General features: G+C 42.5%; 1 protein-coding gene across 1 annotated transcript; it reads right to left on the reverse strand.

The window, feature by feature from the left end:
* Positions 1-5,902: 5,902 nt before the first annotated feature.
* On the reverse strand, positions 5,903-20,552 carry LOC131448879 (extracellular calcium-sensing receptor-like). Its single transcript, XM_058621667.1, has 10 exons — positions 20,317-20,552; positions 12,077-12,250; positions 11,636-11,924; positions 11,468-11,554; positions 10,706-10,897; positions 8,842-9,111; positions 8,578-8,781; positions 7,656-7,875; positions 6,909-7,025; positions 5,903-6,798 (listed from the first exon to the last, which is right to left on the reverse strand). Exons 1-10 carry the CDS (start codon positions 20,550-20,552, stop codon positions 5,903-5,905), a joined length of 2,685 nt encoding a protein of 894 aa, XP_058477650.1.
* Between the last annotated feature and the right edge of the window lie 1,571 nt (positions 20,553-22,123).

Raw genomic sequence — 22,123 nt, forward strand, 5'->3', positions numbered from 1 at the left:
GTATCAGGGACTAAGGCTAATCCCGGGTGCCGAGTTTCAGACCTGTGCAACCTTCGGAAAGGTCAAAGGTCAGCCGTTCGGGTGTGTTTTTTTGTAATAATTCCTAAAGGCATTAAGCCAGGAGTCTGATTTTTCTGTATTTGTATCAGGGACTAAGGCTAATCCTGGGTGCTGAGTTTCAGACCCGTGCAACCTTTGGAAAGGTCAAAGGTCAGCCGTTCTGGTGTGTTTTTTGTAATAATTTGTAAAGGCATTAAGCCAGGAGTCTGATTTTTCCGTATGTGTATCAGGGACTAAGACTGATCGAGGGTGCCAAGTTTCAGACCTGTGCAACCTTCGTAAAGGTCAAAGGTCAGCCGTTCGGGTGTGTTTTTTGTAATAATTTGTAAAGGCATTAAGCCAGGACTCTGATTTTTCTGTATGTGTATCAGGGACTAAGGCTGATCCTGGGTGCCAAGTTTCAGACCTGTGCAACCTTGGGAAAGGTCAAAGGTCAGCCGTTCTGGTGTGTTTTTTGCAATAATTCCTAAAGGTATTGAGTCAGGAGTCTGATTTTTCCGTATGTGTATCAGGGACTAAGGCTCATCCCAGGTGCCGAGTTTCAGACCTGTGCAACCTTCGGAAAGGTCAAAGGTCAGCCGTTCGGCTGTGTTTTTTGTATAATTCCTAAAGGCATTGAGCCAGGAGTCTGATTTTTCCGTATGTGTATCAGGGACTAAGGCTAATCCCGGGTGCCGAGTTTCAGACCTGTGCAACCTTCGGAAAGGTCAAAGGTCAGCCGTTCGGGTGTGTTTTTTTGTAATAATTCCTAAAGGCATTAAGCCAGGAGTCTGATTTTTCCGTATTTGTATCAGGGACTAAGGCTAATCCTGGGTGCTGAGTTTCAGACCCGTGCAACCTTTGGAAAGGTCAAAGGTCAGCCGTTCTGGGGTGTTTTTTGTAATAATTTGTAAAGGCATTAAGCCAGGAGTCTGATTTTTCCGTATGTGTATCAGGGACTAAGACTGATCGAGGGTGCCAAGTTTCAGACCTGTGCAACCTTCGTAAAGGTCAAAGGTCAGCCGTTCGGGTGTGTTTTTTGTAATAATTTGTAAAGGCATTAAGCCAGGACTCTGATTTTTCTGTATGTGTATGAGGGACTAAGGCTGATCCTGGGTGCCAAGTTTCAGACCTGTGCAACCTTCGTAAAGGTCAAAGGTCAGCCGTTTGGGTGTGTTTTTTGTAATAATTCCTAAAGGCAATGAGCCAGGATGCTAATTTCTCTGTATGTGTATCAAGGACCCGAGCTGATCCAGGGTGCCGAGGTTCAGACCTGTGCAATCTTCGGAAAGGTCAAAGGTCAGCCGTTTGGGTGTGTTTTTTATAATAATTCCTAAAGGCATTGAGCCAGCAGTCTGATTTTTCCGTATGTGTATCAGGGACTAAGGTTAATCTAGGGTGCCAAGTTTCAGACCTGTGCAACCTTGGGAAAGGTCAAAGGTCAGCCGTTCTGGTGTGTTTTTTGCAATAATTCCTAAAGGTATTGAGTCAGGAGTCTGATTTTTCCGTATGTGTATCAGGGACTAAGGCTCATCCCAGGTGCCGAGTTTCAGACCTGTGCAACCTTCGGAAAGGTCAAAGGTCAGCCGTTCGGCTGTGTTTTTTGTATAATTCCTAAAGGCATTGAGCCAGGAGTCTGATTTTTCCGTATGTGTATCAGGGACTAAGGCTAATCCCGGGTGCCGAGTTTCAGACCTGTGCAACCTTCGGAAAGGTCAAAGGTCAGCCGTTCGGGTGTGTTTTTTGTATTAATTCCTAAAGGCAATGAGCCAGGATGCTGATGTGTATCAAGGACCAGAGCTGATCCAGGGTTTCGAGTATCAGACCTGTGCAACCTTCGGAAAGGTCAGAGGTCAGCCGTTTGGGTGTGTTTTTTGTAATAATTCCTAAAGGCAATGAGCCAGGATGCTAATTCCTCTGTATGTGTATCAAGGAACAGAGCTGATCCAGGGTGCCGAGTTTCAGACCTGTGCAATCTTCGGAAAGGTCAAAGGTCAGCCGTTTGGGTGTTTTTTTATAATAATTCCTAAAGGCATTGAGCCAGGAGTCAGATTTTTCCGTATGTGTATCAGGGACTAAGGCTAATCAAGGGTGCCGAGTTTCAGACCCGTGCAACCTTTGGAAAGGTCAAAGGTCAGTCGTTCTGGTGTGTTTTTTGTAATCATTTGTAAAGGCATTAAGCCAGGAGTCTGATTTTTCCGTATGTGTATCAGGGACTAAGGCTAATCCCGGGTGCTGAGTTTCAGACCCGTGCAACCTTTGGAAAGGTCAAAGGTCAGCCGTTCTGGTGTGTTTTTTGTAATAATTTGTAAAGGCATTAAGCCAGGAGTCTGATTTTTCCGTATGTGTATCAGGGACTAAGGCTAATCCCGGGTGCCGAGTTTCAGACCTGTGCAACCTTCGGAAAGGTCAAAGGTCAGCCGTTCGGGTGTGTTTTTTGTATTAATTCCTAAAGGCATTGAGTCAGGAGTCTGATTTTTCCGTATTTGTATCAGGGACTAAGGCTAATCCCGGGTGCCGAGTTTCAGACCTGTGCAACCTTCGTAAAGGTCAAAGGTCTACCTCATCTCCCTCCTGTCCTTTCTCCCCCCTCCCCTTTCTGTCCCCCATTTTCCTTTCATTTTCCAGCCCTAAGAAGCCCCAATCACAGCGAGGAGTGATGAGACGTTTGTGCACATAGAAGAGTTTCCCTCACTCACTCCATTCAGCATCGATAAAACAGCTCTCTGTCCTATCAGTGGATATTCATTTTGCAACAGCACTGGATTTTAGTTTATCTCCTCCACTGCCAGTCTCATAGTCTGAGCCCACCGGAAAGCCCTCGGATTAAGTCTGTGGCTGATACAGGTGAATGTAGTCTGTTCATTTAAAAACTCTAATGATTATAATGTGGCGGGCACTCAGGGGTGTGTTCTCTCACCCAGTTGGTTTCTGGGTAAGGCTGTGTTCTGTGCTGTTATATTTGCTGTATGGTGCACATGTGCACTTGCTGTTCCGAGACATACAGAATAAACCTGAGAAACTCACCTACGTCTCTGCCTTTCCTCATCCTGCCACAATAAATACATTAAGTGTCATGGGTAAGAACTTCCGGTTTGAGTGAACGCTGGCATGCTTTACTGCCGCTGCTCACTGGTCCCTTTTTTTGTTCAATTTTAATGTCTAAAGACTCCAAAGTGTGCTGTATTTGTGTGGATTTGTGTGGATTCCTATTGTATTTGTGTGGATTACCCCACTCAAGTAAAAATCGAGTGTCACTCGTGCTTTTTGAATATTTCGGCTAGCGTTAGCGAACCTGTTGCCTCTTGTCTGTCAATTCACTCATGTCATTCTTCACATCCAAAATTAACTTAATCCATCAACAACTCATTCCAAACATCTCCGAAACTTCATCTTCCCTGGTCCCCTCTGTGTCCCTCCCCCACCCATTCTCCTCCTTTACACTACCCTCTGCTACTGTAATTTCTGATCTCATTAAAAAATCTAAATGTTCTTGTTGCCAGTTGGACCCCCTCCACACCATTCTAGTCAAAACCACCCTTCTGTCACTGGTCCCCATCATGACACAAATAATTCATTCTTTCCTCACCACTGGTATTGTCCCCTCTTCACTAAAAACAGCTGCTGTCACTCCTATTCTGAAAAAACCCGGTCCAGACCCCAATGCCCTCAATAACCTCCATACCATTTCTAATCTTCAGTTCATCTTAAAAATCCTAGAAAAAACAGTCACTACTCAGCTCCACTTCTCATAATAACCTCTATGAACAGTTGCAATCTGGTTACTGCCCCGTCCACAGCACAGAAACAGCACTGGTTAAAATCACCAACGACCTCCTCCTTGCGGCTAACTCCGGACTTTCATCAATACTCATCCTACATGATCTAACTGCTGCCTTTGACACCATCTCACACCCTATCCTCCTAGACAGACTTCACTACATTGGAATTTCACACATACCCCTCACTGTCCTTTTTCGTTATTATTAACCAATGGGTTACATAAATTTTAACCTTCAACATAGGAATATTCAATTTTTTACATACAGTCTTTGGTTAATTTCATCAGGAGGAAAAGTACCAAAGTGCTAATGGGGGTGTTTTCAGAACACCCGTGTTACACAGGTAACAGCGTGTCTTCAGAGAACACCCCCCTTGTTTTCACTATTTTGGATTAGCCTAACCCACACAGGTTGAGTGACTCGTCCTGCAGGTCAACCTGGAGCCCGGGGACCGGCCCTGCAGGAGTACTTAGCTCTGTGTGTGGAGCTTCAGGACACAACAAACGGAGGCTGTTCAAAGTCGACAGGTGGCGCTGGTTTATGAAATAATGTTGTTTAAGCAGCTCACCTCAGGATGAGCTAGCGTGGTGCTAACAGCTATCTTGCGCTCGCTGTGCAGCTTCGTAGCCTCTGATTTCAGAGGTTAAAGAAAAATGTTTAACCTGAAATAGCAGTAGCACACACACACTGTTGTTGTCATCATGTGGGCTCTACATGCATCCAACACGCAGAGCCCATGTGATCACAACGGGCACTGCTGGATAGAATTGCTGGCGCGGAATGGACTGCTTGTATTGGAACGCTTATATCAGAGATTTTAGAGGCAGTCCGATATAATCCGATACTCGTTTTTTAGCTGATATCAGACCGATATCCGATATCAATATCGGATCAGGATATCCCTAGTGCAAATTCCAAATAATATCACTTTAATCAAATTTTTGGGCTGTTAAACTGTTAAGATGAGTTGATGAGTTGTCATCTTTATCTTTTTGTCACTGCTCACACTTGCATTCATACAGTACTCCTTTTTTCACTAACAAGTTGTGGTGGGGTGTGGTGCATCCTATGGTGTGACACTATATGATTTGGTGTGACATTCAAAATTGTGACAATAAAAAGGCCTTTTTCTTGATAATCTCAATGCAACAGTGCAAGTGTCACAGGAATGTTGTTAGATTTATGGCAGCGTTTGTCAGAATTAATCTAAAATATGTTGAAAGACTGAGGACAGATGTCTTACTGTGCACGATGATTAAAAAAATGCAAAATGTAATAGATTATGATAAAGTGAATTACTTAACAAAGTTTTACCCCATTTTAATTTTCTATACAATAACTTTCATAATTTTAGGGACTAGTAAAACAAATTATTCGAGATTCGAATAAACATTTCATTAAGTCATTTTCATAAGTAATATTTGAATTTTTATTTGAAAACATTTTTTTAGGCTCAAATGTCATCCACCCAAATGTGAGGCCAAGCCCGACAAAGCGAGTCTCAGTTTGAAATACAGCAAACATTCCCATGAAACTGTTTGAATCTGATCTGAATTTGTGGTGCGATGTACACACCGTCAATATTGTGTGACACAAGATATCTCTGTGACATAAACAATGTAATCTTTCAATATCTTCTTATCATGTTTCTGATCAGTGATTTGTACATCTTTTGTCTTGTTAGTGGAGCCTCAATATATTTTCCTGAATAGATTTTGTTTAGTGTCATTTTTATAATCCTGAATAACAACACTTTTGAAGGAAGCAACCTGACCCAAAGAAAAATATTCTTAGCCAGCTGACAAAATAATTTAAGTGATACTAGAGCTTTGTCTAATATTAAACCATCGCCTCAATGCATTGTGCAAGTCCAAGCTAATGGCTAAGCTAAATAATAATCACATCTCACACCAACACCGTTTAATGATTGATACATCATTTTGTAAGATTGTCACTACAGAGTCATATCTGTAAAGATATATCAATTTCAAAACAACATTGACTAACAAACATGTTTTTTAAATGTTTAGTTATCCAAGTCTTGTTACTGATGCAATAACTTTGGGTTAATGTGTGTTTCATCATTTCTTTTCTTTCCCCATCAGGTGCTGTTTTGTATTCTTTTCAGGCTTCAGTAAAATAATGTAACTCTTTGGAGCAAACAGGCAGAACAATAAACCAAAGCTGGAGGCCAAGATGGCAAATGACTCAACTGCATCTGCATAATTTCCAGGCGAGCTGATATAAGCAGGGATAAATGCTAGCCACACAGCACTGAAGATCAGCATGCTGAATGTGATGAACTTGGCCTCGTTGAAGTTTCCCGGCAACTTTCGAGCCAGAAAAGCCAATACAAAGCACAGACAGGCCTGTAGACCAATATATCCAAGAACACACCAGAAGGCCAGGCTAGAGCCCACACTACACTCCACTATAATCTTTGAATGTTCATATTGTGTATTTCTGGATGGAAACGGGGGAGCATCAATGAGCCAGGCAGCACAGATCACCACCTGAACCAGAGTACAACTAAAGATAATGGTCCTCTGTTGCTTAGGCCCCAGCCACTTCATGATGTTGTGCCCTGGCCTGGTGGCAGTGAATGCAGCCAGTACCACCAGGGTCTTCCCCAGGATGCAGGAAATACAAAGTGAAAATGTGATGCTGAAGGCAGTGTGGCGCAGCATGCAGGACCAATATGTTGGCTTTCCAATGAAAAGCAGAGAACAAAGAAAACACAGAGTTAGTGCAAACAGTATGAAGAAACTGAGCTCAGAGTTATTCAAACGGACAATGGCTGTGTGTCTGTGACAGAAGAAGACCCCACAGACAGCCAGAGTGAAGCAGGCGCCCACCACAGACATCACTGTCAGGGCTATTCCTAATGAATCGAAGGTCAAGTACTCCACTTTCTTGGCAATGCAGACTGTTCTGTCGTTGTTTGACCAGAAGTCCTCAGGACAAATTGTACAATCTACTGAGTCTAAAGGGAAGAAAGTATGAACAATTTTCAGTATAGCATTACTTCTCTACTACAATTATAAGAATGGATTTGCTTTGACTTTTTATTGTTCAGCTCAAACTCACCTGTCTGATTGCTAATTTTGCCACTGTCACATGGTACACAGTCAAAGCAGCAGATAGGCTCCCCACGACGGACAGCCTTCCGGGAGCCTGGAAGACAACTGGCACTGCACACAGACACTGGCACCTAGAGTGGAAAGACCATGTGGTGTTGGTCAATTTCATTGGTTAATCTATTGACAAGTGGAAAATTCCTAAAATGTCAGTAAAATATTTGTTACTTCTAGTTTCTCAAGCGTGTTTAACACAGTATTTTGAGTTTTATGTTGATTAGATATATTTGGTCTGCAGATGTCAGTCTAGTTTACAGGTATGCCAATAACTATCAAACAACCTTTTGATAGTCACATGGTTACAAGCTGTACACTGAAGACTGGGTTCCTGCTCAAAAGCTATTCCATAATCTCTGGTTCAGTTAAATATATTTAGCTGTAGATCTATGAGAGCTCTTTAATGTCATGAAGAATAATCCATTCATTGTCTACTGCTATATCCTGCACATGAGGTTCGCGAGGAGCCAGAGCCAATTCCAGCTGACATAAGACAACAGTTGGGGTCAGACCCAGGATGGGTCAGATCCACGAGGAAAACAACAACTGGGCTTTGAATCTTTGTTGTGTGTGAAAACAAATGACCCTGTATCGTATCCAGTCTGTTCCGTCCACCTGACTTACCATCATCTCAACCTACAGAACTTCAACAGTTGGCATCTGATGAAGGTAAAAACACAGTGTGAGCAGCTTGCCTCACTCTGATGTCCTGCCCACATTATCCTGTCCTCCTGGATCAACAGCTCCTCTCGAATAGCCTTGGTTCCATCAAACAAACCCACGTTGACAAATGCGATGTTTCCTTTTGTGCCTCTCTGCCAGTTGATGATATCAAAATAGGGTACAGAGTCGCCCTTGGCATCAAAGGCCACCTCCTCACCAGCAATCTGAAAGTTCACTTCCTGGAGGTAGTGTTGCAGCTTGAAAATTAGGAAATGCACACAATGAAACACTGAATTGCACTAAACAAGGTTTTCAGTCTTCAGAGTTTTAAGGTTTAAGGCCCCTAAAAATCCACAGCCTAAATGTGTACAGCAGTAGAAATGTAACAGAACGGTAAAGTGAACACATCACATGCAAATTAAAACATGTTGACCCACGTTGCTAAGTCAATCAACGTCAATATTGATCAGAAATAATTGTAATAATCTTTTTGGCCATAAGTGAGAAGTCCAGTGCTGTGTTTACAGAAGAGGAATTATAATTTATTAATCCCCTTAGGGAAATTATTTTTCTGCATTTGACCCATCCTAGAATCAGGAGCAGTGGGCTGTCACACTGAGTAGCGCCCGGGGAGCAATGGGGGTTGGGTACCTTGCTCAGGGGTACCCCAGCCCTTTTGACCGGGTGGGGACTTGAACAGGCAACTCTCCAGTTACAAGCCAAGTTCCCTTTCCACTTGGCCACAGGCTGCCCCACTTCACCATGGGCTGCCCATTTAAAAATATTTATATTAAGATTTTTTAGAACACAGAAAATATGTATGTACAGTATGTTACATGACTTTGGTAAATGGGAGATAATTATTGTGGTCTGAATCCCACCGACAATACTTACAAGGCCCACCATTGGGCTTTGACCCACAGTGTGTAATGATAAAGACATAGTGGATTATACAGTACCTGCCAAGGTTGTATGTTGTTGCTCTGAGCACATGAGTTGTTCTGGAAAGGCCCCCTCCCTGGCTGACAGAGAAGGAGGTTGTGCAGGGAATGAGTAATGGCATATACAGCCTTATAGACATTATATGCGACTCTAGGGCTGGATGTATTCATGTAGGCTGAGTGCTGTTCCAGCAGAGACTCCTGCCCTGAGCACGGTGGCATCTGGGTGACAGAGGATGGAAAAGGACTGCAGCCATACAGAGACTCCCACAACTCATGCACCAGCTCATTGTCAGGATATCTCTTAGGGTTTACTGTCTGCAGGAAGTCACCCAGTCTGGAGATATGACCGTTTCTGTTGCTAAACCCAATGGTTCCTCCCAAGTAAGGGTAATACTCTCTCCCTGAAAAGACTGATGCTTTGACCAAGGCCCTAATCGCCACCCACTGGATTCCAGTGATGTTCTGAGTCATGTAGTCTCTCAAGAAAGGTGTCATCTCCCCCTGAGTTGCAAATACCAACACCACTTTTGCAGTAGAGCTATGCATCACCTTTACAGAGGGTCAGATAATGTAGATAACAGGGTTGTACAAGGAGACAAAAACAAAACTGAGTGACATAAAGAAATCCCAGATGTACACAGTGAAAAACAACTAGAGTTTCTATAGATCTTAGTATTATTCAATATTTAAACCCTTAATAGCAAAATAATTTATACGTCAGTGACCAAACAGAAATCACGAGAGACACAAATGTATGTTGCCTCATTACATCAAAAATAAATAATAACAGGTACATTATCATACAGGGCCACACGGTGGTGTAGTGGTTAGCACTCTCGCCTTGCAGCGAGAAGACCCGGGTTCGAGCCCCGGTTGGAACAAGGGCCTTTCTGCATGGAGTTTGCATGTTCTCCCCGTGTGTGCGTGGGTTCTCTCCGGGTTCTCCGGCTTCCTCCCACAGTCCAAAAACATGCAATGTGGGGATAGGTAAATTGAACACTCTAAATTGACCATAGGAGTGAGTGTGAGAGTGAATGGTTGTTTGTCTCTATGTGTGTGGCCCTGCGATGGACTGGCGAACTGTCCAGGGTGTACCCCGCCTATCGCCCGATGTAACTGAGATTGGCACACCCCCCTCGCGACCCTCTGGCAGAGGATAAAGCGGTAGATGATGACTGACTGACATTATCATATGGGGGCTACACGGTGGTGTAGTTGTTAGCACTCTCGCCTTGCAGCGAGTAGACGGGATGAAAGTAAAGAATAATCTGCCCCTGGTCCTTTTATTTCTTTTATGTTTTATTTAATTTGGTATACTTTTTCAACCTGTGACATTATTCATCTTCCTCTTGTTATGAGCTCTTCATTTTCTAGACATTGTCTTGTGTTTTGCAATTCTGATCTTTTTGTCTTTTTTTGATTGAAAGCACTTGTACTGACCTATTGTGGACTTAGTTAAGTGATGTTTCTTGGGAAAGTTTTTTTTTATATACATGGTTACAGAGTTACAATTCATGTCATGACTCTCTTCTCCTTTCTGGATCTAATATGGGCCTGATGAGATAAATGGATGAAAGTGAGACAAACACACAGTTTTCTCCTGGAGTGTCTAAATTGAATGACCACAGTAGGTCCACAAATAGGAGCTTTAATGGCTCTATGTCTTAATATGTGTTAGCAGCACAAAGTGTCTTTAACAGAAACTCATTTACACTATAAAACTTCAGTTATTTTTTTATAGCATCAAATCACCACTCTACCCAGTCCCTAGAGGCTGTTATTATTTTATCTTGTGGTAAGAACACATTAAAGGAGCAATGGTGGGTCAGTGGTAGAGTGAACTGTCTTTCAACTGAAAGGTTGAGGGGTTGATTCCTGGCTCCATGAGTCTACATGCTGATGTTTCTTTGGGCAAGACACTGATACTCACATTACTGTGCCAGCAGTGTGTGAATGGGTATAAAAGATGTGTGTCAAAAAAAATGCAATATGTAAATGTTTGAATTCATGTGAATGGTAGAATGACAAAAACTGTAGTTTAAAGCAGCTTTGAGTGGTCATCAACACTAGAAAAGCTCTATATAAGTACAGACCACTTAACATTTAAAGGTAGAAGTCAACAGCTTCCTCAGTGTTTTCATACCTTCATGATCCTTAGTCCCGCTGGGCGAGTGTAGAGTAGAGGAATCATTTCTTGGTACGCTACACATACTTTGGTGTCCTGTAATTCTCTCAGTAAACCTTTTGCAGCAAAGCGGCCATAATCATTGTCTCCTCGCAGCAGCCCCACCCAAGTCCAGTTAAAGTGCACCAGCAGCTGTGCAATGGCTTTCACCTGGGCTCAACAGAAAAGACAATCAACTCACTCAGTTTCATATCACAGACATTAAAAAACTTTCATAAATGAAAAGCAATATCTTCATAAATTATTTGATGTTGTGTCCTGTTATAACATGTCTGTATTCTGTAAATGATAAAGCATGGAAGTTTGGCACAACAAATAAAAATTGATGTATTATTGGATAGGGACGATACATATAAGCATTGTTCCATCTTAATAAAATGTAAGCAGTGCTGTAAGACTCTTAAACAAGCAGAAAGATTTACAAGGAAAAAAACATCACCAAACATCAATAATGAGGATTTTAACAATAAAGGATTATCAACTGTGATTTTTGTAATGATATAACCTGAAAAGAACACTAACATAATATAAGAAACAGGAAAACTTATATATTTAAATAAATGTCTAAGTGTTTGAAGATTTGCCTCTTTTGTATTTATAGTTTTAATTTGACAGTTTAAAGCTTTAAAGGCAGTTGTAATACTTATTTCTGATGACAGAGTAGTAAATGTGTTGAGCTTTGACTCAAAACAATAATTGACCACATGTTTCACATTTTACCTGGTAGTCATCACTAGGAACTACTCTGAAGAAGGTTGGATATTTTTGTCTGTCTGACAAACATGCACATGTAGAAGCATAGCTGATCTGTGTAAAAACAGAGTGCAATGTTACTGAGGAAAGAAGAACATTTTTGGGATGATTGACATAAATACAAGTGACTTTTACCATGGGGATCCTGAATGTTTGCAGGATTCTTGACACAACAATAGACTGAGTAGATCCAGAAGCCCCAATCACAGCGAGGAGTGATGAGGCATTTGTGCACATAGAAGAGTTTTCCTGACTCACTCCGTTCAGCATCGATAAAACAGCTCTCTGTCCTGTCAGTGGATATCCACATGAATCAAAGATTTTGTAGCCCAGAGTGTGATTCTGCAACAGCACTGGATTCTGGTTTATCTCCTCCACTGCCAGTCTCATAGTCTGAGCCCACCGGAAAGCCCTGGGATCAATTCTGTGGCTGATACAGATGAATGTTGTCTGTTCATTTAAAAACTCTAATGACTATAAACACATTCAGTCCATTTTATATTAAGAGTGCAAAATTAGACATAATTCACAGGAAAAAGTAAATCAAATGCTCCCACGATCATCTATGAAACTCACCCATTGCAATTTATTGGTGGTGGTCTGTAGGTGCCGTTAAGGTCTGGTATTTTCAGATTAAAATGAATGGGGAAAATCCCACCGATGACATAGTCACCCTGGACCACAAAGCCTGGCTGGAAGCTGTTTAGAAGAGTGCACTTTGAGGCTGCTGGTGCAGCTGCAGTGCTGATGCTGGAAAGTAAGCTATCAGTTAAAGTGAGGACACTGACAGCAAAGTAAAGCAAACACAATAAAGCAAGTGAAGTCATAATGTTTCACTGTGCTGAGGAGAGAATGAGACAGAGCTAAAAAATAAAGTACTTTATAAAGGCTACAGTATCACATTCTCAGTCTTGCATCTTATTGATGACAGAGTGGCTTTGGATTGGACAGTAGTCCACAATCAGGAATCAAAGTGGGTTAATGAAAACTGTGGGGAAAAAGCTGAGGACCTAAACAAAGAGAATTCTCGCTGCAAGGCGAGAGTGCTAACCACTACACCACTGGTAGCCCCATATGATAATGTACCTGTTATTATTTATTTTTGATGTAACGAGGGCAACATACATTTGTGTCTCTCGTGATTTCTGTTTGGTCACTGACATAAAGATGAAAGTAAAGACTCAACTACTGTACTTTTCCTTTAGAGCTGATTTTGTCATGACCCCAGGAACTTTTCTCCTCGACATTAAATATTGCATGTTTTTCCATTTTATATTAAGGTGTTTGGGTCTCTGTTTAGTATTTCTGACAAATGTTCAAGTACTTGTTGTGTACTAGATGGTGTGCTAATATGTGTACTAGATGTTGTGCTAATATGTGTACTAGATGTTGTGCTAATATGTGTACTAGATGTTGAGCTAATATGTATACTAGATGTTGTGCTAATATGTGTACTAGATGTTGTGCTAATATGTGTACTAGATGTTGTGCTAATATGTGTACTAGATGTTGTGCTAATATGTGTACTAGATGTTGTGCTAATATGTGTACTAGATGTTGTGCTAATATGTGTACTAGATAGTGTGCTAATATGTGTACTAGATGTTGAGCTAATATGTGTACTAGATGTTGTGCTAATATGATTCCATGGTGCTCCTCACCAACTGAAGCGTCACCACAATGGCAAATGGTACAAGGTTTCATTTACAGTACATGCATGGAACTTGGCAGGGTGATCAGACCAAGAACTAGACAAAGACCAAGTGACCTACTGAGTTGACATCTGTTTGATCTTTAAACATTAAACATGAAAAGTTAGGAAAAGTTCCAAGCTACCTTACAGGGTTCGGCTGTGGCACAGCAGTGAATTTTCATGATCGCTATGAAAGGCAAAACTCGTATTTCCTATGTATAACAAGTGATATTATATTAAGATCTACTAAAAAAAACCTCTTGGTGTCATGACCTACACTCAAGAGGTAGTTGGTCATACATGTAATACATTGGTCCCTGGTATATTCAGTCATTACAGATGAAAAGTTTATTTTTTTGTGCAATTGTGTGGGCTTAGTGCAGTGAATGACATTCCACCATGACGGTGGAATTTGCTGTAACATGGCTGCACATGGTTGAATCTGCACCAAACCTATGTGTTTGAACTTCACATGCATGCTGTCTATGCAAAAATTCCAATGCGACTGTGTAAATCTAATCTGAATTTGTGGTGAGATGTATACACCGTCAATATTGTGTGACATAAGATATCATATAAATTATGTAATCTTCCAATATCCTGTTATATCTTGTTAGATTTTGTTAGATTTTTGGACAAACAACATTTTTGAAGGAACTGCAACCGGACCCAAAGAAAAATATTCTTAGCTAGCTGACAAAATCATATAAGTGATACTAGAGCTTTGTCTAATATTAAACCATCACCTCAATGCATTGTGCAATTCCAAGCTCATGGCTAGGCTAAATATTTATTCACATCTCACACCACCACAGTTTAATGATGTATCAGTTTTGAGAGTCATATCTGTAAAGAAATATCAATATCAAAACAACATTGATTAGCAAAAAAAATTTTTTTAATGGTTTGTTATCCATAAGTCTACAAGTCCACTTGCGACTAATTCAATAACTTTGGGTTGATTTGTGTTTCATTGTTTCGTATTCTTTTCAGGCTTCAGTAAAATAATTCAATTCAATTCAATTCAATTCAATATTATTTGTATAGCACTGTTGGGCCCAGCATAAGTCAACTGTGAGGCCTTACTGCATTCCTGAAGCCTGACTGCGGCCTGGTCAAAAGTTAGGGGTCATAAAAGCCTGGCCTCATGGGCCGAGAGAGACAAAGACATTCCTCTGACCCCCACTTTCAACGGATGGGGGCCCTGAGTAGGCCGGACTCAAACTCCCAGAAACCACTGCGATGTGTGACATCAGCAGCATACAGCTCGTTGCCCATTGGTGAGAATCACTGGGGGGTCAACCCCCCAGGGGAGACCTTTAAAACCCACGGGCCGCCGTAACCTCCTCCCTTCCAAGCTGACATCGTCGACGTTAAAGGAGGTCACGAGCCCCTGAAAATCGTTCATTCTTGCTGGCCGAGCTGAAGATTTTTCCTGTCCATTTTTGTTTTTGTTGAGTTTGAGGATCTTTTGAATTACTCCCCTTGAGAGTTATTCCAACTTTACCTGCAGAAGAGGAAGTGACGATTGCATACTCCTAAAAAAACGGTCGACCAGCTGTCCCTGCCGTACACTCCACGCTACGCTCCACACAGCGCCCTGAGACGTCTGCTCTGTCTCTCCCTCATCTCCACTGATCGCCGAATCGGACATTCACCACGGAGCGGGAGCCCCACGTTTGCCCCAGAAGACAACTCATAGTAAGAGGATTTATGTCTGGGCAGACAAGTTTATCCCAGTGATTATTATAGGAACGGGTAGTGCACACCCGATAATTTCACTGTGTTTATTTATTATTATTTTCTTTGTGTTTTTCTTTTCATATTACCGTGCGCATGTTCCACGCACGGCTGTAAATCACCTGTGTTAAAATCAGTGAGATCGCGACTAGCGAACTGTTTATATAACTCAGGTGTATGTCTGATTAATGTTAACGTGCGTCACGCACACGCTGTGAAATATAGTTGTGATTGTAGTTAGTTCAGTATAGATCGCGACTAGCGAGCTCAATATATTGACTGCAAGTTTGCTTCTGTGTTTAACGGCGGTGCCGAACGCACAACTGGAGATCGGGAAATCTCCGTTGATCTGTTACAATCGCAGTTTAAGTCGAGTCCGATCGGATAAGCCGCGTGATCAACCGAAGATTTACGATCAGCCACGTCCCGTTACTTCACTCCCCTTTAAATTTCCCCCGTCACTCCTGACTCCATTTCCTCCCTCACCCCTCCTCTTTCACTCGGCTCCAGACGGTGGGAGGCGAGAGCTGATAGTCGGAGTCTGAGCACAGGCGTCATATTACGTTGCCTCGCAGTAACAGCGAGTGACGCAATTGTACGTGACGTAGCGGTCACGTTGCGGTCACGTTGCGGTCACGTTGGGTAACCCGGAAGTGGGAGGAGCGTTACCGGGACAACCGTCGCGTCATAGACCCCTCCACTACTTCCTCCTTCCCCTCCTTCTTGTTTACCTTTTAGTTTCGTTTGTTCACTTCCTGGTTCCCACGTTGCCACCGGCTACCAGGGAGGGACACGCCCCCCCCCTTTTTCTTTATACACACACACACACACACACACACTCTCACGTTTATACACATGTCCTGCTGCGCACATTCAAGCATGTTATCAATGGTAGTTTAGATTAGAAGATTAATGTTTATTTTGTTATTTTTCTTGTTTATCAATTTAAATACTTTAATAAATTAATTAATAATAATTTGTTTATTATGAATTAATGATAACTGATAGTCGAGAGCCATCTCAAGGTTGTTAAGTGACAGTCCTTACTGGACCTGTCATTCTCCTCTGTGAGAGGAGTGGTGCCCCGTTTTTATTGATCATTTTAAGAAAATTAATAAAATAATTAATTTAAAAATTAATTAATTATTCATATTTACATTTTCTCACCAATTACATTGTTGAACCCCAACAGCGCCAAATCATAACATACATCATCTCAAGGCACTGTAGGAGAGCAGAGAACCCCAACAGTTCACACAATGAGCAAACACTAGGCATCAGTGGAGAGAAAAAAACTCCCTCTTAACAGAAGAAGAAATCTCTGACAGAACCAGGCTCAGAGATGTGCAGTCATCTGCCTCAACCATTTGGGGTGAAAGGAAAATGGGGGACAGAGGAGAGGTGGGGGACAGAAAGGGGGGAGAGAAAGGACAAGAGGGAGATGAGGTAGAGACAGAAGAGAGAGAGAGACCAGGAGCAGATACACAACAACTGTATCAAGTTACAAGTTTATACAGTCAATGATTACATGTTTATAGCAACACAATGTAATTTATAAAGCAGCAACAGAGAGTGTTGATAAAATTATACTAATATCGACTTTTAATTATAGGACAATAATAACGGTGATGATATGTATGATATGGATAGCCTCAAAAACTGGATCTTGATCCTGCAACCTGCAAGATGAGAATACAGAGATTGAGAGAGCGAGAAGGAAGGAAAGACACAAACTAGGGAGAGAAAGAGACAAGGTTTATGACATATAAAAAGTCATATTCATACCCTGAGTGTGAGAGAGTGAATGTGCGTGCATCACAGGAAAATCCCCTAGCAGTCTCGGTCTATAGCAGCATAACTAAGAGATAGTCCAGGTTTCCCTGAACCAGCTCCAACTATAAGCTTTATCAAAAAGTAAAGTTTTAAGTCTAACTTAAAATACAGAGAGAGTGTCTGCCTCCCGAACTGTCATTGGGAGCTGGTTCCACAGGAGAGGAGGAGCCTGGTAACTGAAGGCTCTGCCTCCCATTCTGCTCTTACAGACTCTGGGAACCACAAGTAAACCTGTATTTTGTGACCTAAGTGGTCTGTTTGGGTGATAAGGTAGGACTAGGTCTTTCAGGTATGAAGGGGCCTGACCATTAATTGCTTTGTACATGAGGAGGAGGATAAATAATTAATAATGTAACTCTTTGGAGCAAACAGGCAGAACAATAAGCCAAAGCTGGAGGCCAAGATTGTCATGAACTATGGCAAAGCAGAACAAGGGACTCAAATGCAGGATTCTGGACACGATTCAGTCAGTAACAGAGTGCCTTTATTCCAGGCAGAGGTTTGGTACACGGAAGGTCAAAGAGATCAGGCAGAGGTACAAAAATGTCAGGCAAAAAGGCAAGGTCAAAAAAGGCAGGCAAGGTTCCAAAACACGAGAAGACTAGACCGTGGCTGTGAAACAAGAGTGCTGGAACGTAAGCTATGAACTACAATGAACTGGTGACGAGACAAGACACAGAGGGGAATATAAGCAGTGCTTGATTAGTGAGTGATTGGATGCAGGTGTGGAAGACACAATCAGGGATCAGGTGCATGCAGACGAGGAAGGGGGCGGGGTAGACAGGAACCTGAAACAGACACAAGCGTGAGTGATTTCAAAATAAAACAGAAAGACAAGACATGGAACATGAAGGGAGAAACAAAACAAGATACTTAACAGAAGTGACAGATCATGACAAAGATGGCAAATGACAGAATGTCATGCCAGAGCCCACACTCCACTCCTCTATGATCTTTGAATGTTCATATTTATTTATTCATTTATTTGTATGTTTATTTCGGTCATGACAGTTAGATCACTCATCACACATCATCGTATTGTAGTTCACACAATACACATAACCGAAAGGGAAAACTGGAGAAGCAAAAGCTTATCTAGTCCTGCGCCTATTATCTACAGAATACATATTTTCATCATACAATACATAATTATTCTTTTCTTATGACATTTTGACAAAAACATGTTTCAGCATCCAGTAGCAGCTGTAGTCCACTCTAGACAGTCAATCAGAATCCATGTGTGTCTGTACATGTATCCATAATATTCCATCGTGAGTGACAGTCTCGACTTGTTGCCTGGCATGTTCAACTTCCCAAAAGTCACAAAATGACCCAATCCATAGAGGTCAATTCATCAGGTTAACTATTAACTTGGATGGTGTGATAGCCCGTTTTGTTTTTTGTTTTTTTTTTACCCTTAAGTCATCCATCTCATCTGTAGGATTCGCCTTGCTTTGCTTCTCCATTTTTTTCACATGCTCGAGGGTTGTGGAGACGTCGGAGCGCAGCCCAACCATGGCCCTCTGTATTATTGCGCTTTCCACCTTCACATTGATCAGCTCATTGCCGATCTTTCTCAGTTTCCGATATTGCATGAACATACCACATCCCAAGGAGAGCATTCCAATTGTCATGAATGTGAATATGTACAGCCATGAAGGTCCCATCTGGGCAACTAGGTTCACCAGAACCTGCACTTCTTGTTGAGAACACTCTGTCAATCGCATTCAGTGACCAGCTTAGCAGTTCCATCTTGGATCAATTGATTCTCCGTAGTGACTCGATTCACAGGGGCAGCTAAATACTTCTCATGTGTTGACATTTGTGCTTATCAATGTCAACTGTTATTTGGGTACATTCGCTTCTTGTTTTTGTTTGGTTACATTTGCTTCCACTACCGATTCCAAACGGTGTCTACAGATTTCTGTCTCTGACCTTTGTCATACTTTCCTCCTGGGTCATTCTGTATCGATTAATAGTCATCTCTACATACTTCTTTTTATATACACTCAGTTTTGCTGATTTTTTCATCTCCTCATCCAGATTATTCCACTGTCTGAGCCCCGTGACCGATACGGTAAAGAATTTTAATGTAGTTCTTACCCTTCTCTGCCTGAACCTCATGTTCCCTCTTAGATTGTGTCCCCTCTGGTAAGGAATAATATCTGTAAATTGTGAGGGAGGTTTTTGTTGGCAGCCCTGTAAATCATCTGTACTGTGCGGTATTTTATTGAGTCATATAATTTGAGTATTTTTGATTTGATAAATAGTTGATTTGTATGTTCTCTGTAACTGGCATAATGTATAATTCTCAAGGCTCTTTTTTGGAGTATAAACAGGGGATAAGTAGTGGTTTTGTGAGTGTGCCCCCAGACCTCTGCACAGTATTGCAGGTGTGGAGAGACTAGTGCACAATACAACAAGTATAGTGACTTCTGATTTAATAGTTTTTGTGCCCTCCAAAGTATGGACACACTCCTGGCCAGCTTGCCTTTTAAGTGTCTGGTGTGTGGCTTCCAACTTAACATGTCATCAATAATCACTCCCAGCACTTTGTACTCACTAACCCTTTCAATGTCCACTCCATTAACTTGTATGTTAATACTAGTCTTACGGCCCTTTTTCCCATACAGCATATATTTAGTTTTCTCTAAATTTAGTGATAGTTTATTTATATTAAACCACACATGCAGCTTGGCCATTTCATTATTGACTGTTCCCACTAATTGGTTCAAGTCATCCCCGAAGAGAAAATATTAGTGTCATCTGTGAATAGTATTAATTTCAGAATATTGGATACCTTGCATATGTCATTAATGTATAGTATAAACAGTTTTGGACCCAGTACTGACCCTTGTGGGACCCCACAAACTATGTCCAAGCAAGTCGATGTGCTATCGCCCATCCTAACGTATTGAGATCTTTTATGAAGATAGCTCTTGACCCATTCCAGTACTATGCCTCTAATACCATATCTCTCCAGTTTAGCTGTCAAGATATCATGGTTGATGGTGTCAAATGCTTTTTTTTAGGTCTATGAATATTATATCGTTAAATAGTTTCTCCAGAATTTTTGACAGTTGTGGTCGTATTGAGACTGGTCTGTAATTAGTAAATTTGTGTATGTATGTGTATGTAATTTTGGTGGGAAATGTCCCTGTTTGAAATGACAGGTTGCAGATATATGCAAGAGGTGAAACGATTCCATCTATTACTTTCTTGATTAGCTTCATGTCAAGGTCATCAACATCCGTGGATGTTTTTGCTACGCATTTGTTGACCAGGTTTCTAATCTCTGTCCTTCACTGGGGTAAGAAACATTGTGCTGGGGTTTCTGTCTCTGTCCTTATCAAAGTGGTCCCAGTGAAGGAGTGAGTCAGGAATGTTCTTCGCCAGATAAGGCCCCACATTGACAAAGAATTCATTAAATCTTTCTGCTATGATTTCCTTGTTGTCTTCCTATTGTGTATTTCTGGATGGAAACGGGGGAACATCAATGAGCCCGAACAGCCCGAACAGGCAACGTGGGTCTCCCTTCCCTTGGGCTCACCACCTGTGGGAGGGGCCATAGAGGTCGGGTGCAGTGTGAGCTGGTGCACGAGATTGAGAGGTTCTGACTAGATATAGTCGGGACTCGCTTCGACACACAGCTTGGGCTCTGGAACCAGTCTCCTTGAGAGGGGTTGGACTCTTTTCCCCACTGGAGTCGCCCCTGGTGAGAGGCACCGAGCGGGTGTGGGCATACTTATTTCCCCCCTGGCTCGGGGCCTGTCCATTGGGGTTCATCGTGGTAGACAAAAGGGTAACCTCCCTCTGCCTCCGGGTGCTAGAAAGTGCTCCTGCTGGGGATTCCCTCGTTCTGCTGGGAGACTTCAATGCTCATGTGGGCAATGACAATGAGACCTGGAGGGGTGTGATTGGGAGGAACGATCCCCCCAATCTGAACCCAAGTGGTGCTTTATTGTTGGACTTTGGTGCTCGTCACGGATTGTCCATAACGAACACCATGTTCAAGCATAAGGGTGTCCATATGTGCACTTGGCACCAGGATTCGCAGTCATGGACACTCTGGTGAAGAGAGGGGTGGAGCTGTCAACTGATCACCTGGTGGTGAGTTGGCTCAAATGGCAGGGGAGGATGCTGGTCAGACCTGGCAGACCTAAACGTATTGTGAGGGTCTGTTAGGAATGTCTGGCAGAGTCCCCTGTCAGATAGAGTTTCAACTCCCACCTCCGGCAGCACTTCGACTGAGATGGTCTACCAACCATACATTCATCTCCTTCTCTATCCTCTTTCACCCCTCTATCTCATGATCAAGTTCTTTCCCTAATAACCTCTGGCCGCCCCACCTCCTGCCCCCTTGACCTTATCCCTTCTCATCTTCTTCAGTTAATTGCTTCTGATCTTCTTCCTTTCCTCACCCATCTCATTAACACATCTCTATCATCTGGATGTTTTCCGGACTCTCTTAAAGAGGCCAGAGTGACCCCCCTCCTTAAAAAACCAACCCTTGACCCGTCTGAAGTAAATAACTACAGACCTGTCTCTCTTCTTCCTTTTCTTTCCAAAACTCTGGAGCCTGCTATATTTAATCAACTCTCCTCCTACCTTCACCGGAACAACCTTCTTGATCCACTTCAGTCTGGTTTTAAAGCAGGTCACTCGACCGAAACTGCACTTCTTGCTGTCACTGAGCAACTCCACACTGCCAGGGCTGCCTCTCTCTCCTCTGTCTTGTCAAACGCTCCTTTCTGCAGCGTTTGACACAGTTAACCACCAGATCCTTACTTCCTCTTGGTTCTGTTATTCACTCTCATGGTTTTTCCTATCACAGCTACACCGATGACACCCAACTCATTCTCTTTTTTCCCAGCTCCGAAACACATGTAGCAGAACGGATCTCCGCTTGTCTGACCGACATCTCTCAGTGGATGTCTGACCATCACCTGAAACTCAATCTCGACAAGACTGAGTTTCTTTTTCTCCCAGGAAAGGGCTCTCCCACCACAGACCTGACCATCACCCTCGACAACTCTGTGGTAGCTCCTTCTCATACCACAAGGAACCTGGGTGTGACACTTGATGACCATCTCTCCCTCACTGCCAACATTGCTGCAACAGCTCGATCTTGCAGATACATGTTGCACAACATCAGAAGGATACGGCCTCTTCTAACCCAGAAGGCGGCACAGGTTCTGGTCCAGGTTCTCGTACTGCAACTCCCTCCTGGCTGGTCTCCCTGCGTGTGCCATACGACCTCTGCAACTCATCCAGAAGGCAGCAGCTCGACTGGTCTTCAACTTTCAACCAAAATTCTCCCACACTACACTGCTCCTCCGCTCCCTTCACTGGCTTCC

The sequence above is a fragment of the Solea solea genome, chromosome 21 (genome assembly GCF_958295425.1).
Source record: "Solea solea chromosome 21, fSolSol10.1, whole genome shotgun sequence".
Lineage (NCBI taxonomy): Eukaryota > Metazoa > Chordata > Actinopteri > Pleuronectiformes > Soleidae > Solea > Solea solea.

Bases quoted from the DNA above. Each gene is read 5' to 3' on its own strand.
- LOC131448879 (XM_058621667.1), bottom strand. From the start codon at position 20,552: ATGAACCCCAATGGACAGGCCCCGAGCCAGGGGGGAAATAAGTATGCC. The intron at 11,925-12,076 runs GTGAGTTTCATA...TATCAGCCACAG, and splicing joins CCACCAATAAATTGCAATGG to AATTGATCCCAGGGCTTTCC. The intron at 8,782-8,841 runs GTGCATGAGTTG...TCTGTCACCCAG, and splicing joins GATATCCTGACAATGAGCTG to ATGCCACCGTGCTCAGGGCA.